At 32.9% G+C, this 17365-nt stretch overlaps 1 protein-coding gene and 1 long non-coding RNA gene across 2 annotated transcripts; both read right to left on the reverse strand.

The window, feature by feature from the left end:
• Positions 1-591: 591 nt before the first annotated feature.
• On the reverse strand, positions 592-8254 carry LOC148601874 (uncharacterized). The gene is made up of 7 exons (XM_088555173.1): positions 8095-8254; positions 4793-5321; positions 4449-4594; positions 3752-3914; positions 3209-3345; positions 2463-2610; positions 592-1782 (listed from the first exon to the last, which is right to left on the reverse strand). The coding sequence occupies exons 1-7, from the start codon at positions 8120-8122 to the stop codon at positions 1509-1511; spliced, it is 1425 nt and encodes a 474-aa protein (XP_088411299.1). The 5' UTR covers positions 8123-8254; the 3' UTR covers positions 592-1508.
• A 5471-nt stretch (positions 8255-13725) lies between these two features.
• Positions 13726-16091, reverse strand: LOC148601875 (uncharacterized). The gene is made up of 3 exons (XR_015917285.1): positions 16015-16091; positions 14577-14674; positions 13726-14033 (listed from the first exon to the last, which is right to left on the reverse strand). It is a non-coding gene; the product is annotated as an uncharacterized LOC148601875 (long non-coding RNA).
• Positions 16092-17365: the final 1274 nt, after the last annotated feature.

The following is a 17365-nucleotide window of genomic DNA, read 5'->3' on the forward strand; positions in this document are numbered from 1 at the left end:
GCTTTATTTCTTCCTCTTTCCTGTTTCATTGTGGCATTTGCACGACGTAACTGTGGATTAGGTGGCAAAGTTGAATAGTATTTATCTGAAATGTCAGACTGATGAACCAAACGTCTATGATCATAGCTGGAAGACAGTCATAGATGGCCATTCGAAATTCGAAATTGTTCAAGAAATTGTAAGAGTAATCAAGGGAACCAAGGTTATAGCGGTAATCAAAAGAGTGCAATCCAGGGACGAAGACCAGACATGGAAAACAGACATACACAACAAAAAACATAAAGAAACTAAAATCATACATACAAAGTAACAAAAGTAAATGAGCAACTCGGACTCCACTAAAAACTTGGAGCATGGCCCAGGTGCACCGGTAGGGTAAGTGTCCTCTGCTTTTCAAGAAACACCCGCCGAGTTCAAGGTGCGCTTCTCGGGGCATTTTAGTGGATTTTTTCCATTTTGTGTGTCATTTGACAAAGTTTTTAGTATTCTTTTGGTGTATACAGAAAGAGCAAAGTTCTAAGAATTATTAGGTTTTTTTTATACAACAATGATAACGAAACAAATGCAAATAACAATATCAAAGTATTCAGATATTTACACATCCTTATGCACACAAACATATACTGGAAATACGAGCATAGTTAATTATATAATCATTTAAATCAAAGTGTGTTTGTTGTGGTAATTGAATCGTTTATTTTCTTAAATGATGCACCTTCAGGCGAGTGCAATTTCTGCTATATTGCTAGAATCCTTGTCATCTATATTTTGCTTAGCATTCTTAACAATTTAGTTTTGTATCGGGTGTGAATTTTGTATAATGGCTATTATAGGATTACTGGTTAAACAATTTCATATACATTTATAGAGATTTTTTTCAGCTTTTGTGGAAATTATTAAAAATTCACTTCCTCTACTTTATTTAAAGATATATCGTATGATATTGGTCAAATAACTGTGATTTCCTCTGCAAAAATAAACCCACCCACCCAATTAAAATTTGTTACTTTAAAAAACTCCAAAGGTGACTCATCTTTTCCAATCTAATGCTAGCTTCTTTTGTTGTTCAATAGAAAAGGGAGTTTTGAAACACGTATATGAATTGATGAGTAAGAAAAGAAATGCAATTTAATTTGAAACTTTAATAAATTAAAACTTGCAATACCAGAAATAGTAACTAGTAAGCAAAACAGTTTTTTTCTTCAAACTGACTTCAAAATATTTGTTTTTGTGCAATGTTGGACTTTTAACCCCTAAAAATAAACAAAAATATACAAACGAATTCTTTTAGGTTTACAATAGCACTTTTTGACGACTAACTAATGTAATATAAATGTATGGATGAAATGAAATTATGAGGAATTGAAACAATGATCAAGATTATTGACCAATAAAATGACCAATGATGAACGATACAATGGATTGATACAATGGATTTAAACTGCACGGCAACGCTTTAAACGGTTCATTAGAAATATGAACAAAAGCAAAAACATCCAATTAAAAATTCAAAACAAAATCAAAATAATGGCCAGTCCGATGCCTAAAATTGAAGAAAGTGTAGATGTCACATGGTACGCATTGTTGTATGGTGCCCGTAAAGTTTGGAAGAATGCTTCTTTACGACACACTTTGTTGTGAAGTATGTCATCAATTTCTGAGACGTTGTGGCATATGCTTGGCAACATTGCACATTGGAACTCATTCTTTAATCCAACTGTTACTTTGTGACAAGACTCTTTCCAAGCAGTTGTGTCACATTCCATATGCTGCACTCTAATTCTGTACAAATATTTTAAAGAAATTCATATGTAATATTCGTTTACGATATGCAGAACAAAATATACATATTGATTATTTGCAAATCAACATGAACAAACGAACACAAATGGCAACAATGAGATATTGCATATAAGACTGTACTAATAATTAACTCGAATGGACCTCCAATTTCGTCTAGAGGTAACAATGTTGCGTCGAAGAGGAATGTCGTGAGCTTGATCCCCGGTTAAGTCTCACCGAAGGGTAAAAAATTGGTATATACTTCTCTTCCATACTCGCGGCATATAGGATATAATAAAATTGACGACTGTCAGAACGTCAAAGATTAAAGAATGGTATGATTATCGCCTACAATTTATAGGCTATGATTTCTTTTCATTTCTTGGTTAAGAATGTGACAAGCGTTTTAGACCTGAATCGAATGAAATATCTGCCATATGATGTAACACCACAATCAATCAATCAATCAATCAATCAATACTCTAATCAATCAAAATGTACAAGTTAAATATGTAGGATATTTATCGGCAAACGGCATAACTACAAACTTCCATTAATGGAATCTCAACATGTCTGCCTGACATGGTACAGGAATATCACTAATACATTTTTTTTTCTGTTTGGATTTTTATCATAAAAAATATTATTGCGAAAAAAAAATTGCAGAAAAGTACACAAACCTGCAGAATTCTTTATAGTAATCTTCCCTACTCAAACTTTTCCAGATTTGTTTAGCGTCAAGGTCTAACGTCTGCGACGACATTACATCGATACAGTTGTGGACAGTTTCACTTGGAGTCTGGAAACAAGTCAACCCATCAATGTAAACTGAAAGAGAAATAATACTTCTACGTACTGAGTCAATGGTATACATTCAATGTAAAAAATAATCGGCCAATCAGAGTCCAATCTTAGTTTAGTTCCTGCTACTTGTTTAACACTTTGTGTACCCGTTAGTTCCGTTGTGATGTATGCTTTTTGTTCTTTGCCTTTTTATACCCACGGATTTTCCGCTCGATTAACCCTTCGGTATTCTTACACTGTTTAAATAAAAATAATTAAGGCATGCATACACTGTAATGAACATAGTATTTTTAAAAAGTTAGTGATCATCATGGTTAGAATTTTATGGCTAAGCTTTACGCCATATTGTTGGAAATACATCTAATTTCATACCACTAGAACACTAGAACATCAAATTATCTAAAATACTATTATGGCATATAGTTCCTTGCATTATAAATAGGATACCAATACTGTAGCTCAATTTTGTATTTTTTATTATTATTATTATTTATTTATTTATTTATTTTTTGTTTTGTTTTGTTTTGATTACTTCTTTATATGATTGGTATTTTTATGAGTAGCATACGAATACAACAATGAAGACCTAGACAGGAATCTTTATTTTAGAATTACGGCTTACCATTTTTGTTATCACACAAGACGTCGATACTTTTTTCAATAGCTGTTTGGTCGTGTCCGGTCATCAATAGATACTCCTCCGCCTCAGGACAATTCTTCATCACAAGCCTCATACACTCATACAATTCTCGTCTTGATCTGATAAAATGGTTTTCATATTTACTAGTGTTCCGGTACTTTAAATTCGTTGTACATCTTTTAAATAATCGTTCTATAAACATGATCTTATCTGATGTATTATTTGACTGCAAAATGCTACTTTTTAATAGTTTACGAATTTTTTAATTTGTAAAATATGGCAGCATTGCGATTGATAATACTGAAGCTCTGTGCTTTGCTCAAATATGTTTAACTAGTGTCTTAAAGTTTCATAATCTTTCATAAAATGGTCTTCTGTTTTGTATTTGATATGCATTTTTAAGCAGAATATTAGATGAACATTGGTGAGAAGAGAAGTAAATCCCTTCTTTAAACACATTAATTTACTACATGTTCACTACAAAACCCATATATCTAGATCGGTGTATACATTTCCCTGACTTACCCACAGAATGTGTTAGCCGCATCCATGTCTTTCCCGATTACAGCTCCCTCTACATCTCTATCATCAGAAATAAACATGTCAGGACTGAAACCAACTTTAGTGTAGCATCTCTGCATTTCTCTATTTACAAGTGGTACACATATAGGTGGTGGAGGCAATAACCCTGAAATTTTTACGAATCGTAAGATATTTAGTAAAAAAATAATTATGCACTTGTAGGCACTCGTAATTAATTGGTAATTTCAGATATTGTCCCTTAATCGTGCGTTTTCGTTAGTTTATAGAGAAAGAATTTTTCATGTTTTACTACCTTGAAAATGATAACAAAATTTACTAATAAAGTTCTGTCCTCAGTAATGGTGTTGAATAAACAAAACAAAATAAACAATGTTCTTCGAAACTTAAAAACAAAACATTTTATTTCGAGGAGTGGTTCTGGTGGGTTTTCATCGTTTTATATCAGTTATTTTTTGTTTTTGTTATTTGTTGGGTTTTTTTTTTGTTTTGTTTTTGTTTTTTATTTGTTTGTTTGGGTTTTTTCTCATTCATTTGTTTTACCTTTGTATTTTTGTACATTTGTTTTCGTATTGTGTCGTTTTAGTCATTTTACCACGAGTTCTTTTTCTGACTTTTCACCTTTCAGTTCGATTTATAATCAATCCACTTCTCTCAAAAATGCTGGTGGTTACTAACTTACCTGCTTTGCAAATGTCCTGGATTATTTTTATTCCTTTCAATGCCATTTCCTGTGCGTAGTTGTAATCATGGACGTCTAAACATGGTGGTTTGTCTCTTTTGTTCATTACTGTAGGTATAACACAGTCCAGGATGGTTTGTCGTTTGCTGTATATAAAAAGAACTGAGTAATTTTAAGAAATATAATATAAAATGTTTTAGATAAGTACAAGCTTTATGCTGGTGCCTTGTTATTATATTTATTTAAATGGTATATTCGACACATAGATATATTGTTTAATGGTGTTTTCTTTTGTTCATATGTTCATAAGTTTTAATAAGAATTAATAAGGAATATAGACCTACCTACAAAGTTGCACTTTTATATCATCCATAGTTTTTTCACTTGGGGAAAGGCTTCCGTTTCGTAAACTATGGAAAAAGGTATCCATTGAGTAACCATTTTTAGAAAAGCAATCTGATTGAATTTGGATCATTTCTTGGGCACATGCTGAAGGTACAAACTGGCGGGCTTGTCGAGCAATCAACAATGTTGCATTACTATTCTTCAGAGCGGCCATAAGTTTGCTTCCTGTCTCTCGTGCTTTTCCCATAATTCCACGCATCATGTCTTTCATTGGACTAGTGCTGTTTTTGAATCTGTTGTTCAAATTCTGTGGGTTTCTTCCGGGGTCTGTTGCACTCCATCTCTGTCGCCCTTCTCCACCTGAGTTCACTCTTATTGGGCCACCATTTGGACCAGGTCCCATAATTGAATTTTCCAACTGTGGAGATACTGTTGCAACAACAGTGTCGCCATATTCGGTATTTTCCCATGTGCCCTGCCATTGTTGGGTCTGACAAATGGTGGCGATGGATACCACTAAGAGGCAATCTGAAAATTGGCGTTCAATAATAATTTGTATATATGATATAGATTTACAAATGTTTTATCCAATTGGTGATTGTGTTACTCATGCGAACCTTTTGGATTCCGCTTTTTAAAGCCTTAAATAAATTTACATGATTCACACGAAAAACAAATAAATGTGAATCATATTAAATAAGTCTGTGTAACCCTTTTACCTTTTCATGTTTTAGATGAAAGAGACGATATCTTACAAATTCATACAAACTCGAAAATTTTAATGTGTTAGAACAAGTGTCCGGTTCATTATCTATTACTTTGAAAACATGACTTTAAAATTTCCTTTGGCTTCTTCTTATGTTACAATTATGTTCATATTTTATTTTTGGAAAAGCAGAATGTTGTAGCGGTAAATCGTGTATGACATATCGTAAAGGATTAAGGGTTATAATTAACGGAATTTACGAACTGATAAATATTAGGTAAGAGCCAAAAAGAATAGTCCACATATCAAACGGTAATATCAAGATATTAGCAGAAAAGTTGGATAACAACCGCAATGGTCTTGACTTGGTATAAGTATTTCCGTTGGAAATGTTGGGTATTCATGTTTGAATTACCATATACCAACAGTATATGCATATACCTTGGTGCGATAAAAAAGCTGGACGTATGTTATTCATTTTTCTAATCTTCAATTTTTATATGTAATTGTATTTTATTCTGTTACCTACATTACGTATGCAAATATTGCCTGTTTTCCAGCTGTTGTCATGAATTTGAATTTTGATTATTATTTTTTATTTTCGTTCTTACTTGATGCTACGATATTTTTGGCAAATTATATATGTTACTCGTGTGCTCGTGGTCATATCAAATGCCACCATAAAATAAAGACCTAAAAATAAATAAGTGAATGGAAGGAAATATGTACCCCCCCCCCCCCCCCACCCGAAAGAAATAGCTAATTAATTAAGGAACATGGTGTCCCATTGCTCCTAACCAGTCTCAACAAAATATTGCATTTTACTCGAAAGCCTGGCTGGATAAATATTAACGTATATTTTTCTCATAGAAATGTTTGAATACCGTATGATTCATTTTACTCGTATGAGGAAGTTGTCGTTTTGTTTCTACAGGCAAGGACATTCGCGTCTTTAATCATTCTATTTACCGTCAAAACATTAAATACGAACGAGCGCTTGAAGATCCTAAACACAATTTTTATATCAAACCTTTATATATATATATATATATATATATATTTTAAAGTTCATTGGTGTTTTATGACATAATAAACTTTTGTTTGTTTGTTGGGGTTTAACGTCCGAGCAGCAATATTTCAGCTATATTCAGACGATGAATATGAAATTGAGGATAAAATGAACATGAAAATATGATAAAATGAAAAAGGGATGGGACACAAGGACAATGGGATCGACAAATTTTGATTGCCACTGGAAATAGGGAGAGGTGGGTAGGGTCGGGCAATTTAGCCTCCAGTGGCGGAGCCCTATGGTTCCTACTCCAGGAGAATACCACAGTAGGGTTCTTTAACGTGCGAGGAACATGGCATATTTCCCAACACGGTGCACCACTAAAGTTTGCGGTCAGGTTTTCCGTATTATAGCCTGACAACCCCAGCATGTAACAAGCCAGGGGTACCCCATTCAACCACCTGGGGCACACATCCCAGTTACTCTGTGGGCAGAGCGCCCTAGCCCCCGGCTAAGGTTCCGAGCACTATTTAGTCGCCTTTTACGACAAGCTTAGCGCTGCTGCAGGCCTATTCTTTTAACACCCGGACCTGCACGGGTGGACATAATAAACAAAATCTGATTTAACTGTTTGTATTGTAATGTTAGATCCTTTATATTAAAGTAAATTATGGTGCAGCTATTTTTTTCTTGTACAACAATGAAGAAATGAATGTTTTTATCAAGCAGATAAATATTGTATGCGACGACGTTTAAAACAGATATCAATGTTTACATGCTAAAATCCATACAAAATAAAAATTATATTTAAAAAAAAACAATAATAACATGAATTAAAACAGCCTAAACAAATCAAAATGAAAACAAATACGCAACTGAATTTACAGACACAATAACAGTTTTTTTTCAAAAGTCTATTATGAGTTTCGGCATGAGCATAATTGTTACCTGCCTTAATTAAAACAATTTGTTTAGACAACTTGAAATGCAGATAGATGTTTAGGTTAAGTAGCTTACTTTAATTTCTATACCTTTATATTACAAATATCGGAAATAGAGATGGATGATACTGCCCATAAGATTAAATTTAAAGACAAATTCAAGGAATTCGTTCAACAAAATATTACAAGGGTAACTTTTCCCGGAATTTATTTTTTCACGATATATAATAATAGATTTATACTTCATATTTTTCATAACCATGAATACACCTGTTGTCCCCTGCTCACTACGATAATTTCGAACGGTCATTTCGTAACAAATAGCCGGATTAAAACAGTTCACAAAGTTTATATAGATCCTAATCATATCTGGGTTTAGTCTGGGGATAAACTATTAAGATTAATACGATTAAGACAACAATTAAATTGTCACAGAAAGGTAAACTCATCCAACAAACAAATTATTCCTATTTCTGATTTTTACAATATTTTGCACAGCAACATTCCTTTTTTTTTAAATTTGAGTGTGTAATACTATAATTCATCAATGTAATTCATTGAGTTTTACTTGGATATTATAAAATGCGGTTGTGTTTCAAAACATCTTAGATATAACAGTCTTAAACAAATATAATAACTTACTCATCAGAATGTGAAATGTAAAGTCCATTATTAGCTTCGTTTCTTGATTATTTTGGAATGTATCTTATTCTACTTATGTCAACAAATACTAGATATAAAAACTGTTGGATTCTAAATAATTCTGATAAAAATCATTCAACCAGAACGGGAAACATGATTGATGACAAGGAACATCGCCTGATGACACCCATGTATTCAACATTTACGTCGTTTTCCTGACCTTGCATAACCTCGATCTGTTATGTAATTGCATTTGGTAGTGTATCAATGAGAGATAGGAAAAATATGAATTAAAACTCACGATGGAAACTATCGTTTATACGCAAAATAAGAGCGTTCGTTAAAAGCGCAAGATAGAAACAAACTCATTACTAATTTTTTTTTCAGTTATTATTTTTATATTTTTACTATTACTTTTTAATATTATTTACATGAAAATTATTTTTATTTTTTTCTTTCTTCATTTTAAGTATTATATTTTTTCTTCGTTTATCGCGTTTAAACAAACACTATAGCGTTCGTTTATAAACGCACTATAAGAGCGTTTGTTTTAATTCGTGCGTTTGGTAAACGTTTTGCATGCATGCGGGAAACTCAAAGGTCTCAAGGAGGATAACGACTAGACCGGGAAAATAGACAACATAACAAAGAACGCCAAATAACCAAAATAACACATACTGAGAAACAAAAGTTAATGAGCAACCCGGACTCCACTAAACACTAGGAGCATGGACCAGGTGCACCGATAGGGTAATCATCGTCTGCTTTAAATTTCTAGAAACACCCACCGAGCTGCTTATAAAATGTGATGTCCGGAGTAGCCGAAAGAGGAAAGCTAAAATATGGCACAGTTAATAAATCATATGCCTTTAACTAGCAACACAATTACCTTAATTTTATTGTAAAATACATTTTCTATACACAATATATTTGTTTCCCTTGATTTTGATCGGATGTGTCTTTATGTGTTTATAACCTGGGTTTATAACCAAAACGTCAATAATAACTGTATGACCAATGAAGATTTTGGAATTAGAATTAGGAAGGGTCATTGCTAGTCACTTATGACTGACTTCCTGTACATGGCGCTGAAGGCATATTTAATACACGGTATTGTGTATGGTAGCAGTAACGTTGGATGTATTGACCTCAGTTAATTGGTGGTTAATTTATAATTTGATGTCTTTATATCCCAATGGGTGACAGTAAGACTTTCCTTCATTATATAAATGAATTTCATATTCGATTTAAAAGTTGTTGTGTTCATTAATCCAATGTCAATCACCAATCCATATAAATCATATGAACAACTCATCGAGCGTTCCTTGAAAAGCAGAGGAGGCGTGCAAATCCTATCCTTGCGGGACATCTGTTCAACACTTATTTTGGGAGGAAGTCGAGATTGTTCAGTTATTTTAAATATTTTCTATAACTGTGCATTCTATTGGTTTTGTGGTATTCGTGATATAATTCTGTTTCCTTGTCCTTGTCTTTGTTCCCAATTAAGAATGTACAGTTTTTCGTTTCCTGAATATCTTTAAATTACTCCCATGTCTTGAAATGACATCAATTTTACGAAGTCACATGAAGGTTTCTGACGAGACATGCTTGACAAAGGCTTCACTGATTTGTACAGATCAAATTTTAATTTCTGTACTTTTAAATTCGTCAGATATCGGCCTACTCCAGCAATGCTAAAAGTTGTCTGTCAAGCTATTTTCTGACTTGGTGCCATCCTAACCTCTAGCATCTGACACGTTGAAAGCCACCGCAAATGTAAATTAGCTAAACATGTGTTTTGAAATATTTTGAGTCTTTTATTTACATAAAGAAGTTGTTTAACCTACCCGAAATCGAACGATAAAAATCCTAAATATATGTTAAATACCTAGAAAACATTTGTAATGAAGACAGTTGTCAAAATGACCAGCATTTTGAATTAGGTCACTAATTTTACGGAATACAATATATTTTTGACAAAACGAACTTAAAGTTTTCAAAAACAATTCGTTGGTTAATTTGATATGTTCGTTTCGCAAAATGTTAAAATCCGTAATTTTATCAACCGGATTTACTCGCTCAAAAAGCTGAAAACCAAATATGAAGTTCATCTTAACTGCATTTACAAAGGATTTCCAGGATTGCTGGATTTTCTCATCAGATAGGTCATATGTTTTTCTCGAGTTTAGTCACCTTCTCCCGTATTACGGTAAAGAAACTGTATAAAACGTTTTAAATGGTAAATAGTTTACTATAATTTTGCCGATTTCAAAGAACGTCGGATCGAGCGTTATGCAATATGGCGCTCGGAAATAAGAGGTTGGGGTGTGGAGGAACGAAATTTCAACCTCTTACGATATTGGCCATGTATACTTTTGCTTATTAGAACGAGCAAATTGGCGTGTACATATTTATAAGCAATATAATTATATAAAACAATTAGAGTTAACTAAACAACAACAATTCCCACAAACCAATGATAAATTATTTTTTATGTTTTTTTTTTTTAAATTATGTTGTCTACACTTTTGTTTATATATATAGTTATATCGTTAATTTGATTCTCTATTATGACAAGCCGTTGTGGAACTGATTCCCCATTTATTGATATCAATAAATATTTAATAACATGTTATTAAATATTTATCAACACGTGCATAAATGATTTACTGATATCAATAAATAGATGAATTATTAACATGTTGATAAATCTTGTTCCGGAAGACTTGCATGCGGGATAATATCCAATTTTATCAGTTATGCAAATTTTAAGAGGCTGTTTCTTGAAGCCAGGACGAATATTTTTATTAAGCAAAATATTAATGTTCCAGCTGGTGCACGGTAATGCACTGCTCACCTGAAAAATAACTTGGGAGATCCATCACTCGCAATTAATGCCAAAAGACCGATATAAAAATACTTCTACCATTATGAAAACCGATGATATCATTGATATTTCACAACAGTGTAGACAACCTGCCTGTACATCTGCAGCATGAACATTAGACTTTGATAATCCTGCCTTTTTGTCTAATACTCTCACTGGTATAAACAAGATACGATTCAATGACTTTGTATCATACTTAAACATACGTTCTAAATGCTTAGCTCTGGGTATTTTTTTATGAAATTAAGAACATTATTATCTAATAAAGTACTTTCTACATTTTCCCACATTGGGGATAATTCTGCCTTGTGTTCTGCTACATGCATTCATATCATGAAAAAGGCTGTATACATGGCAAAAATGGTGAGAAAACACATTAAGACACGAATTTTTTTTCACTCTATGGGCACTGAAAAAGTATTTATTTGATGTTTTTACCTCATCATTGGTTTTCATACCCCCCCCCAAAAAATAGCATATGAGGATGAAAGTATAGAAAATTATGGAGTTTTCCCAAAACATAAGACTGGGTACTGAAAGGCTTGTTTTGACTTTCTTTTCTGCATTGCAATACTTATTTGCAAAGAAAAAGTTTGTTCGGTTATCCATTTTATCTATTATAAGCTAAAGAAGTAACATTTTTTTACTTAAAAGTGGTTAGAATAGCACATATCATAAGAGGATACAATTTTTGTTGAAATAGAGCTGTTTTGAGGCAGTCCACACAGAAATTTTCTAGTGTTTTGTCATAAAAAGTGCATATTTTTGAAATCCTTGGTGTGTGCAGGTTCAAGTCATTTATAAGTAATTTAGTTATTATTCTTATAAAATCCAGTAGCCATGGTAACAATTTGAAAAAATATTACTGAGTTTTAGTACAACTCAGGGGTGTCTTTCCAACACCAACAGCCAAATACTATGTTTTATAAAATATCAGGCACTTAGACACTATCACAGGATGAAAGCATGCATGGAGTAGGTGGAAAAAAGGTAAAAATAATAAGACCCTTTTCGATTCATTCTCTTACAATTTTAGTCCCAAAAGTTCGTGCGAAATAAGGTATTTTGAAAATCAGCCATCTGATGCTGAGGAGAGAACCTAACGGCATGGGACTGAAACGTTCCGGATACCATTCTTCATTTAAATTACACCTGTTTACCATATTATATATTACAGCTGTCTATGTATAAATGCTTATCCACATTTAAATATATCCATCATATTTCAAGTTTTACAAAATTTGACGGGGGTAACTTGGTGTGCGAAACAGTGCGCCTTAATGTAACTATACAGTGCACCCAGTGGTTGAGTTTAACAATTTGTTTAATTCTACAAATAAGTAGTTCTAAGTATAATTTTCGAAGTGATGTAGTTTGTCTAAGACTAGATATAATACATGTCGCCTCTATTTGAACACTTTCTATTAAGTTGGGGTCTTGTAAAGTGCAATTGTCCCCGAGTTGGCTTACTCTTTCTTGTAGGTTGATTGAAGATAAACGAATGGTCAATAATGATAGTCTATTTTGGCCATTTGTATCTTATTATAATAGAGCTATAGTTGCATGGCTAATGTTCCTGCACTAGACACCATTGTTAAAATTATATTCTAAGGCTTTATCGTTTATGGGTATGTTAATATATCTGTTTTTGGAACTATATATCCAGAAACTAAGGGCTTTTTACGTGACACATAGATGTCTATGGAATAACTTGTAGCACTTGGAGCTATAATTATTGTCAACTGAGAAATGTAATTAGTGAGACGATCGTGAGTCTAAGGATATTATTTGTTTCGATGATTGACTTAAATTGAATTTCGACCTGAAAATTTAAAATAAATTGAATTTCGACCTGAAAATTTATAAACTGGGAATGATCAAATAGTAGTAACTAGTTCAATTATGCACTGAGTAGGAGAATTTAGTGTACATTCATCAGGTGTTCCATATAAACCGATAACGCAAATTGGCAAACTGATACGATGCATCGTGAATTTGTGTGTGTGGTTTTTTTTTATTTAATGTCCTTCGTAATCAGAATGGTGAATTTAAAACAAAGAGTTCAATATTAACCATTTATAACATTAACATTGTGTTGACTGTTGAGATACGTTTGAGTTCGATCCCCGTACTTTGAAACGAAAATGGGATTATCACCGGACTCCTTTTCTAATAAATGTGGGCTCAGAACGGAGAGCTTTGTCACAAAAATTAAATCCCATTTCCCTTAGATTGCCAAGTATATATGCAGAATATTATGCAAATTGAAACCATCCTCGAACGCCTTTGATGTTATTTTTAATCACACACCATTTTTTACAGGTAAATAAATATAAATCCTAACAGGAGGAATGACCCGGCCAGCGAAAGCTATATTATATATAACCTAGCTGGCCGAGTGGTCTAGGGCGCTGGACTTTGTACAGGCGGTGTTGCCATAGATGTCACAGCGGTACGAGTTCGAGTCCCTCGGACGGAATGACCAAAAATTTGCATCGCAAATTTGACAGTTCTAACATCGTTGGGAATTTTTTAGACCTTTCTACACGTTTACATATCTTCCCTGTATCAATTTAATCCGATGGAGCAGTGTAGCGAATAGGGTCGTCATATATATATATATATATATATATATATACACAACTTTCATTTCTGTGACAAGTATTTGACTGACCTTTCATATTTGTATATCCACTAAATTCTGCCCTTCTTTAGAATATTAATGACAAAAATACATGCAAAAAAGATTTATTTACCATCTGTAAAAGACACATTCAAATTCTTCTTTTAAAACTTGTGGTTACATATGATACATGTACATGTTATATATTATTTCTCCTTATTACTTAATTTTTCATCAAATTGGATGTCATTTTTAACACAAAGAGACAACAATTTTTTTCATATTCCCATATACATTAATATTCCATAGTTTTTTATCATGTGTTGAAATTGCCATTCTGAGTCAATGTACACTAGTCCTAATTTCGTCTATCCTCCAATCACAACGACTTCATGTAGGCTGGATTTCAACTGCAAAGACTAGTACAGCCTAAAAAATGTAAAACAAAATAAAAATGATCATTTTCATTAATATATATATATGTAAACATAATGTTCATTGTAATTTAGTACATGCACTGGAGCATATTTCCAAAATTCAAAATTCATTCTGACATAGATGATACATATACTGCAGACATCTACAGTATGTTCAATATTTGTGGGTATAACTACTTGTATCACACCAAATTTTGAAAACAGTTGTTTTCATGTACATCCACAATACTTGGAGAAGCAGAGTCCAGTAGTGAAACAAATGTACAAGATTCATATAAAAGATTCAAAATTTGTGTTCTTTTTGTAATCAGAGCACAGAGACTATAGAACATCTGTTTTTTAACTGCTTAGTCACTTTAAATGTCTTATATGATTTTCTAATTCTAGTCTATTATTTTCTCTACACTTTAATTTAGAGAAAGTAGGTGTACCAAAAAGCTGTATTAAAGAAAATGGTGTATTTTTACCAAAAATTTTTGAAATTCTTAGATTTTTATATTTGTAAGAAGAGAAAAATGTTGAAAAATGTACTAACTTCATTGCTGACTATTGTACTTGTGTGCTCCTTCTGGCTTACAATGTATGTCACTAAATCATCTCTCTGAACTCATTCTAAACTTCATAGCCTTCATCCTGAAAGTTAAACAAGTATTTAAGATGAACAGTTTCTTCAAGTGTAAAATACTTGGGCTGGTGTTGGACTGAGAAGTACAATCTGAATATAATTACTCATATGCAGATATTGTACATCAATCAATACAAATACATGTACATTGTACATACCGGTACATGCATAGAACAAAACATTGATAATGTTGATAAAACAAAAATATGATATTGATGTTTTCTAGTAGTACAATGAGGTATTGAGTTTTTTTGCCCCCATTAAATGTACTTTTTAAAGATAGATATTAAACATCATTAGACCAAAGATATGTACAACATATAGCCCCAAAGCCAGGTCCTGCTAAGTAAAAAGCAAGTGATTCTCAAAAAGGGTTTATGGAAAGTAGACTCATTAGAGAGAATACCAGATTACTTTATGACCTGATGCATTATTTGGAATAAAATAAGGAGGAAGGTCTATTGCTACTCATTGATTTTGAGAAGGCTTTTGATTCAACTGAATGAGATTTCATTCAAAAGGCACTTCAAAATTTTAATTTTGACCAGTGAATTTCATTGCAACTGGGTTGATAGTTTATCAAGGGGCAAAAAGTTGTATGATAAATAACGGACACATCAAATTTCTTTGAAATAGAAAGAGGTTGTCGTCAAGGTAACCCTCTCTTACCTTACTTGTTTATAATTGGACTTGAACTGTTAACTATGAAGCTGAAATTAACATCTTGTATATAAGGAGTACATGTGGCTGATAGTAAAACCACACTGAGCCAATATGCAGATGATACATTATTATTACTAGATGGTAGAGTTTCATCTTTAAGAGAATCACTACAATTTTTTAATTATTTTGATTTGATATCTGGGCTAAGAATAAACACCTCAAAGACAAAAGTGCTATGGGTAGGTAGTAAAAAGTTTCAAATTTGGTCTTATGCCCAGACATAAAACTTGATTGGTCATTTTCAAACTTAAGGCATTAGGTGCCACATAAACAAAGGGGACCAATTTGTAAACAAACACAAAAATATATTGATCTTGACTGATGGTTTTAAAACCACCAAAGTTAGTAGTAACACATTTCTATACAGATAAGAAGCCATAGATATTGTCACGAAAGTGAAATTTTACGAAGATATTCAATGTTATTCCGAAATTTCTTTTCCGACAAAATTTGTCGTTGGAACTCTTCCTTACTCCCCATTATAACCAAAATTTCAACTGTTGATTTCGGTAATATACTTCATTGTACAGCTATAAAAAAATAGTCAAAATCTTTAGGCACATAAATTTCCATTCCCAAAACCAGCCTGATATATGCACGGAGTTAAGAGAAATCACACTTTTACCTCGCAATTCTACACCTACTTGGTGGATCCGCCATCTTGGTATCCTGGGTTGCTTATCCCTGAAAACTTCGCGCTTTAAACTTAATCTCACAGTGCGCTTGCTTACCCTGTAAATGATAATAAGAATTACAAACACTTTTATGATCACGAATAAAGCACCTAGATGGCACCCTCTTTATCGACACGTTATTCATTCAGCTATTTATTGATATCTATAAATGATTTAATAACATGTTAATAAATATTTAACATGTTAATAAATTGAACATTTTATTGATATTAACATGTTTATAAATATGCAATATTTATTAATATCAATAAATGCCTATTTATTGATATCAATAATTAATCCTTAATATCAATAATTCATTTATTAATATCAATAAATGAATTATTGATATCAACAAATGGGAAATAAATTCCACAACGGCTTGCCATACTATATTCTACATAACAACACCTAGATGAGCTATCCCGTACTTCCATACGTCGTGTACTAAATTGCAGCCCTAGATTAATCCTACGATGAGGAATTTTATATAGCCTAGCTGGTCGAGTGGTCTAGGGCGCTGGACTTTGTGCAAGCGGTGTTGCCATAGATATCACAGCGGTACGAGTTCAAATCCGGCAGGTTGAACAATATCAATCGTGTCAAAAGAATAGGCTTGCAGCAGCGCTAAGCTTGTCGTAAACTTTTAAAGGCGACTAAATAGTGTTCAAAAACCTAGTCGGGAGCTAGGTGCTCTGTCCACAAAGCAACTTGGTTGTGTGCCCCAGGTGGTGGATGGAGTACCCCTGGCGTGTTACATGCTGGTGTAGTCAGGCTAAAATACGGAAAACCTGACCGCAAACCATAGTGCTGTGGTATTCGATAGGAGGAGGAACCTTTGCGATCCACCACAGGAGGCTAAATTGCCCGATCCTACCCCATCCCTCCCTTTTATCTTGTGGCAATCAAAATTTGTCGACCCTATTATCTTTGTGTCCCATTCCCTTTTTCATTTCATCATCATCATCATTTCATGTTCATTTTATCACCCAATTTCATGTTCATCGCCTGAATATAACTGAAATATTACTGCTCGGGCGTTAAACCTCAACAATCAATCAATCAATCAATCGAATCCCGCGGAGGGATATATATATAAACGTCTAAATCTGTTCAACATCACTAAATGATGGTAAAATTTACATTGAATATTTCGGATAACCAATATCCTTCAGCATAAAACTAACATATATATAAAAGTTTCAGAGCTATGTTAAATGCATACTGTAAATGAATAAAACAATTCATCATGTGTCCTAGTTATGGACTTTAGTGGAACCTTCATTTTTCCCAAGTATTGCG

The sequence above is a fragment of the Perna viridis genome, chromosome 12 (assembly GCF_037379345.1).
Source record: "Perna viridis isolate PV_CMFRI_1.1 ecotype Kerala chromosome 12, ASM3737934v1, whole genome shotgun sequence".
NCBI lineage: Eukaryota > Metazoa > Mollusca > Bivalvia > Mytilida > Mytilidae > Perna > Perna viridis.